Source organism: Oratosquilla oratoria, chromosome 33 (genome assembly GCF_046742065.1).
Source record: "Oratosquilla oratoria isolate Oo_2021 chromosome 33, ASM4674206v1, whole genome shotgun sequence".
In the NCBI taxonomy this organism is placed as follows: Eukaryota; Metazoa; Arthropoda; class Malacostraca; order Stomatopoda; family Squillidae; genus Oratosquilla; species Oratosquilla oratoria.
The window spans coordinates 33,125,396-33,132,895 of record NC_134809.1 but is presented as its reverse complement, the minus strand read 5'-3'; the positions used below and the strand labels follow the sequence as shown (position 1 = coordinate 33,132,895).

The window sequence follows — 7,500 nt, the reverse complement described above, 5'->3', positions numbered from 1 at the left end:
TTTCATTCATTATTTGGTACCCCCTCTTGTATACTTTTTTTCATTTACTCTACTGTTTTCTGCCCATCTTGCTACTACATTTTTCATCCCTTCTTCCCGGTTTCCCCTCTGTTTTCCCTCATGCCATCTTTCCTTATATGTACAAAAAAAAAAAAATTCTCCCTCCGTCATTCTTGCCCTCATAGTCCTTAAAACAGCGCTCTTTTGCTCATTTGTCGTTCCCGAATCTGAATAAAATTGTCTGAACTAGGCCATATTGTAATATCTGAGGTACATCATAACAAAAGGGTTAACTGAATTAACCTTAAACCATTTGTTATCTTGGAGTTAACCTGGATAAAATCTAGATGTTACGTGATCGACACCCAAGCCCGAGTCATAATATACTATAGTAACTATAATTACTATAACTATGTAACATAATTATAGTAATGCAACAAGAATAGAAATAGAGTTTTCACAGTGTAGATGCATCGTATCAGGATCAGGTGTCTATAATCACGTTCATCTCTGATCATTTTGACTCCAGTCTTCTCATTGCATTTCAAAATAAATTTCTATCTCGAAGCACTTCTAGATGCATATCCAAAATCGTTCCCTTCCCTCAATGGCCTACCCTCTTACCCCTAATTAGGGTCCTTTAGATTCATTTTCCTAATTACATGCCCTAAAGTGCACCTCCCAAAAGGCTGTGGACTTTCTTGAAGTACCGCTAAAACACTGCAATGCGTAAACCTTTTGTTACAGAGGTCGCTTCAGCTGAGTAAAATCGCTTGTTGGTATCTGGATGGAATAATCAAAGCCGAACGCAGCGAAACTCTTGGTCAAAATATGTCTGAGAGAGGTTTGAATCTTCCTATGAAGCTTCGGAGGTCCCCTCAGTTTAAAAGATAATTTGGTAGTTCTTAGAGTAACTACGAAAAGAAAGTGCAGCAAAAGGGATAATTGCGATAGACTCTAGATAGATTTCTTCTTCTTCTTCTTCTTCTTCTTCTTCTTCTTCTTCTTCTTCTTCTTCTTCTTCTTCTTCTTCTTCTTCTTCTTCTTCTTCTTCTTCTTCTTCTTCTTCTTCTTCTTCTTCTTCTTCTTCTTCTTCTTCTTCTTCTTCTTCTTCTTCTTCTTCTTCTTCTTCTTCTTCTTCTTCTTCTTCTTCTTCTTCTTCTTCTTCTTCTTCTTCTTCTTCTTCTTCTTCTTCTTCTTCTTCTTCTTCTTCTTACTCTTCTTCTTCTTCTTCTTCTTCTTCTTCTTCTTCTTCTTCTTCTTCTTCTTCTTCTTCTTCACCACCTCCCCCCCCCCCCCCCCCACCATTGCTACCAAAAACTATGGCTGCGCATCAGAAAATGTCGATGGACATATTTTATTACCTGACCATCATTTTCAACACAAGTAATACGTAGAAGGTTTTGGCCATCAAACTATGAAAATGTATTCCATACCTACGTGCAATAGAATAAATGTTATTTTTATATTGAAGCTCGTGTGTACAAAAATACAAGTTGATACTGTATTGGCATGTGTAGATACAAGACAGCCTCCAGGATCAAGAAAACTTGATTATGTGACCATACGTATTATCGCATTAGTGTGCATTCATGCATAAATGCACTGAAATTTCGTGAACTACTAGTTACTATGTGTCTTCGTTCTTTTGTGTGTGCGTGTGTGTGAGTGAGTGTGTGTGTGTGTGTGTGTGGGTGCGTGCGTGCGTATGTTTCCGTTCAAGTGTGCATATTTACGTATGCGTGTGTTCATTCGTGCGTCCTGCCCATCGCACTTGGAAAAATAGTTTCTCGTCTAAAAAATTCCGAAAGCGATGGCTGCCAGATATAATTCTCTTTCGTAATCCGAGGATGAAAAACCGATTACAAAACTTGAAGACGAACAACGTGCATGGAATCTGTGATCGTAGTCTTCCTTTCCAATAATACGTAAACTAAAAATTACAATTATTGTTTATGTATAAACTTTAGTAAGTAGAACTGAAAATGAATGTGTGTAAACGGGGTTGCACAGTTTACAATTTTCCTTTTTTTTTTTTTTTTTTCACTGACTTGAGGGCTATTGAGGAGTGTAGGCCAGTCAAAAGTTTGTCCACTGAAAAAGGTGAATGATACAAAATATGTCCTTATAACTACGGTTGTAATTGGTTACGACAGGAGAAAAAGATGTAAAAGAGGATCATAGATCTAGTCTTACTTAACTATGTGGATTAGGAAATTTTATTTTCAACGATGATGATTACAATTAGAATCATCTCGCCGCAGATAGAATAAATACAAATCAAGCATAATCACCAAAAGGTTAATTAAAATATGTCTAACCCTTTGATGTATATAGATGTTTCCATCACATGGAGATAGACTGAAAGTCATACATGGAAACCAAGAAATGCTAAAACGCGCTAACGAATGGCTTATATTTCACTCATCAACAGAATAACAAAGGGTTGATAGATGTAGCTCAAACCTGAGATCTGCCTGTGAGGACTGATGGTCTTATCCACACTGGATTCCCACCCTCCGATTGGTTCTCCGCCGTATGACGTCATGCACCAACCAAAGTTAGTTTTCAGCTGCGATGAATGGGCTTTAGACTTGGGCCTTTGGAAAAAATTCGCGTGGTTCCTGGAAGATAATAACTATAAAAACTGGAACACTAAGTAAAGTTTATCTTCATTTGTTAAAGTTTTATTATAAAACAGAAATAATACGAGACAAGAGATCATCATTTGTAAAACATGGATTGATAACAATAGAAACTTGCAACTCAAAAATAATATGAAATTAGAAAAATAGATATTTCACCAGCTATGGAGCAATTATGGAAGAACGTCTCTAATAGGTTAAAATGACGAAAGCATCGATGACCTCAGAAAAGAAAAATCATCGGCAGAAAAAGTATTAAAGCTTAGTTTAGATTCAACCGGTTTGCATTTGTTATTTTCTTAATTATTCAAATTTTCAACATCACTATTGACTCATTCTTTCTGGTGCTTGCAACTTAGATGTTTAACTTTTCAAGAAGTTCATGAATCTTTCTAGAAGTGTGAATGACTTTAAAAAGGAGAAATAGTTCTTTTTTGCTTGACGCCTACACGAAGAGGTATAGAGTGAATTCGTGCTTAGTCGAAACTCCTTCGCTTCATAAAATAAAAGGGTTTGAGGCAAAATATTAAAGAAGGAAGACCATTATCGGTAAACCGGACTATGAGGAGCACCATCAAATGAATATATATTTTTTTCTTTCTTTTTTTCATTTTTATTTTTGACCTTCGACTCTTCTGAATTCGAAAGCGTTAACAAGATCTTCCGCACAGCAGATTTTCACCCAGTCATCCCATAATCCTCACTTTAAGAATATTGCTGGCAACCCCTCGCTCATTGGTAGAGTAGGTGCTATAATCTATGCGTATTTATCACGTTAACCATCAGCCGTCATTGTCTGTGTATATATATATATATATATATATATATATATATATATATATATATATATATATATATATGTATATATATATATATATATATATATATATACATATATATGTATATATATATATTATATACGTATATATGTATAAACATATATATATACTGTATATATATATATATATATAACATGTGTATATATACATATATATATATATGTGTATATATATATATATATATATACGTATATATATATACATATATACATATATATATATGTATATATATATATATATACATATACTGTATATATATACTGTATATATATATATATATATATATATATATATATATATATATATACACACACACACACACCCAACTCCCCGCCCACGAGAGTCAGAGTAACGACCCGAAGCACAGCGATACCGAAATAATTTCGGCCCTGGGCAGGCTTCGAACTGGGTACTGCGAGCACCATCGTACTTCCCAGTCCAGCACTTTACCAACTGCGCCACCGAGTCGTGTGTGTGTGTGTGTGTGTGTGTGTGTGTGTGTGTGTGTGTGTGCGTGCAAGATTCACTATTTATCATTGTCATGGATCACGTGTTGGACTCGTAATCGACAGCTATTTCCCACCTGGGCGGGGTTCGAACCCGGACCGCCGTAAAGCGGCCGCGAACGCTACCACTGCGCTTTCGAGTCCTCTGTGTGTGTGTTTGTGTGTATATGTAATTCATATATATATATATATATATATATATATATTGATATATAGATATAGATATATAATATATATATGTATGTACATATATATATATATATATATATATATATATATATATATATATATGTATGTGTAGCATAGCACTCGATTAAATAAAGATTGTGAAATATCGGCTATAGAAATAGATTGTGTTATTATTAGAATAATTATAATGGAAATGGGTGTGCATAAGAATAAGCGTTACAGTGGGTCGAAGATCGCCGAGGGTATACATGTTACTTGAGGCGTCGATTAACGAAAAAGGAAACGGACTCTTCCCTCGTGAGAAAGGGACGAGTGATAAAGAGGGAGAGGATCAGGAGGACACAACGAGACGCAAGAGGTCACCAGATAGAGCACGACCAACTAAAACATTTTACAATAAAAGGCGAGTCTGTTGCGAACTCGGAGAAGAAAGAGGAGGAGGTGGAAGAAGAGGAGGTGGCGACGGTGATGGTAGTGGTTGTGGTGGTTGTGGCCAATGGAGGGGTTGGTGTGGAGGTTGTGGTGTTAGTGGAGGTTGTAGTGGTGATGGTTATGGTTGTGTTGGTTGCAGTGGTGGTTCTGGTGATTGTGGTTGTTCTGGTTCTGGTGATTGTGGTGGTGGTGCAACTGTGGCTGTAGTATTTGTTGTGGCTGTAGTGGTAGTTGTGGTTGTAGTGGTGGTTGTGGTTGAAGTGGTGGCTGTAGTGGTATTGGTTATGGTGGTGGTGGTGGTGGTTGTGTTTGTTGTGGCTGTGTTGGTGGTGGGTCTGGTTCTGATGTTGGTTGTTGTGTTTGTTGTGGCTGTGTTGGTGGTGGGTCTGGTTCTGATGTTGGTTATGGTAGAGTAGGAGGAGGAAGAGGAGGAGGAGGAGGAGGAGGAGGAGGCTGGGAGATCCGGTGTAGGAGGACCGAGGCAGATAGCCAGCAAGTGATGAAACGGGTCATGAAGGTGTGCGGGTAGGGTGGGTAAGGTCGGGGTGGAAAAGGTTGGACTTTAGCAAAGAAGATATAAACTTGCTTGCGAGAGATATTTCAGAGACTGTGGAAGGGAGAGTCAAGAAATGCTCAAGCGTTGGTGTAAAAATAAAAAAGAAGGATGGGAAGAGTTTGATAAAGACGTGTACTTAAAGCAGGAAAGGGAAGGAGTTGCATAGAAAACGTAGGGAGGGGATGAGATGAAAGCTGATTTGCGGCGCTTAGAGGATGAGTGATGAGAGATGTGTATATTCAGTGTGGAAGAAAGGAGGTGGATGTAAAACTGGCGGGGTCCAATAGCTCAAGACTTCGGGAGAACACAATATAAGATGCGGTCTGCATCAACAGGATAGAGATGCCTCGCGTTTTAGAAATATATATATATATATATATATATATATATATACATATATATATATATATATATATATATATATATATATATATATATTATATATATACATATACATATACATACAATGACTGACTGGTGAAGATTGTAAAGAACCGACGATTTAGACAAAGTAGTACTAGATTCTCAACATGAGGACCACAAGAGAGGAATATCAGGTGTCCAACTATTATAATGTGTGTATATATATATATATATATATATATATGTATATATATATATATATATATATATATATATGTATATATATATATATATATATATATATATATATATATACATATACATATATATATGTATGCATACATACATACAATGACTGACTGGTGAAGATTGTAAAGAACCGACGATTTAGACAAAATAGTACTAGATTCTCAACATGAGGACCATAAGAGAGGAATATCAGGTGTCCAACAATTATAATGAACATGAGAGTTAAGGTTAGGTTAGGTAAAGCTTAGACGTTTGTTGAACACAAGATGTTAGATGATGGATGTCCAAAGTAAGCCTAAATGTAGTGCCGGAGAGTAAACAAAGTTTAGGTTCGAAAAGAGAAAATTATGTGGGAGCCAAGTATATATGGAAGACAACTTAACTCAAAAGAAAATATGTATAAATATTTTGAGTATGGCAAGGCCGAATTCGAGGAAAAAGGAGAGATTTGGGAACAGATGTCAAAATTTTTACAAAGACTTGCTGGATTTAAAACGTTGTGGGTAGAAATATCTAGGCATGAGAGCCAAAACAGAATATTCATAGATGAGAAATCAATGCTTGAAGAAAAAGGTTGAATCCTGAGGTGTATATTTTGAAGCAAGAAGCTTCATAAAAAAAGAAGAGGAAGAGAGAGGGCTAGCGTAGATGACGGAGGTGTTGGAAAATTATGTAAACGTGCAATTGTTCAAACTTGAGATACAAATTACAAAAGAAGGAACGGGAGAAATCGTAAAGAGGACATACAATAGAAGGGGAAGGGCCATAAGAAGGATGCAAATGTCGAGGGAAAGAAAGAAAATGAAGACGTCTCAGGAGACTCGGAGAGGTCGGGAGGTGGTACAGATGGTAGTAAAAACGAAGAGCGAAAGCGAAGGGAATGAATGAAGGGCGTGAGGGAAAAGGTGAAAGGGAAATAGAAAAATTATTTACACGTATCAAGAATTTGACTATAGCCATTAAAGAGAGTCAACGAGTCTAAAACGACCATATGAAAGTGCAGCTCAGTATTGCAAGCTCGTAAAAGATGTTAGGTTTGACTTTATATATATTGTCAATATTAGGTGGTGTGAGTCTATGTGTATATGTGTAGATGCACGCGGTGTGTGTGTGTGTGTGTGTGTGTGTGTGTGTGTGTGTGTGTGTGTGTGTGTCTGTGTGTCTGTGTGTGTGTGTGTGTGTGTGTGTGTAAGTGTCTGTGTGTATGTGAGTTTGTGTGTGTGTGTGTGTGTAAGGGGAACTGAAAGGTCGGCAGTGTATGTGTAGATGACTTTACCAAGAGAACAGTAGAAACCCGAACAGAAAATTAAAATAAAATAGACTTGTCATCCAATTAGAAAAAACCTGCTCGAACACAAAATAGAGACTACAAATAGAATAGACAAGGGAAATCAAGTGGTGGTGGTTATTAAAAGCATTCTAGAAATATTGGTTTACTAATTAATGCTAACACAAGAAGGAATGCAAAAGTATATCATCTAAGGATATTTAGGAGGCGACTTCTAATTACAGATCTTAATATAAATTATCTTTCTCTTCCTTAGTATTTTTCAATTGAAATCATCTCCTCCTCCTCCTTCTCCTCCTTCTCCTCCTTCTCCTCCTTCTCCTCCTCCTCCTCCTTCTCCTCCTCCTCCTCCTCCTCCTCCTTCTCCTCCTCCTCCTTCTCCTCCTCCTCCTTCTCCTCCTCCTCCTCCTTCTCCTTCTCCTCCTCCTCCTCC

General features: G+C 37.1%; 1 protein-coding gene across 1 annotated transcript in view; it reads right to left on the bottom strand.

Annotated features, from left to right (window-relative positions):
• Nucleotides 1-2,134: 2,134 nt before the first annotated feature.
• Nucleotides 2,135-7,500, bottom strand: part of LOC143018023 (uncharacterized) — a 25,714-nt gene continuing 20,348 nt past the window's right edge. Inside the window, exon 3 of the mRNA XM_076173062.1 lies at nt 2,135-2,624. Within this exon, the coding sequence (XP_076029177.1) occupies nt 2,589-2,624 (36 nt within the window). The 3' untranslated portion in view covers nt 2,135-2,588. The remainder of the gene's footprint in view (nt 2,625-7,500) is intronic.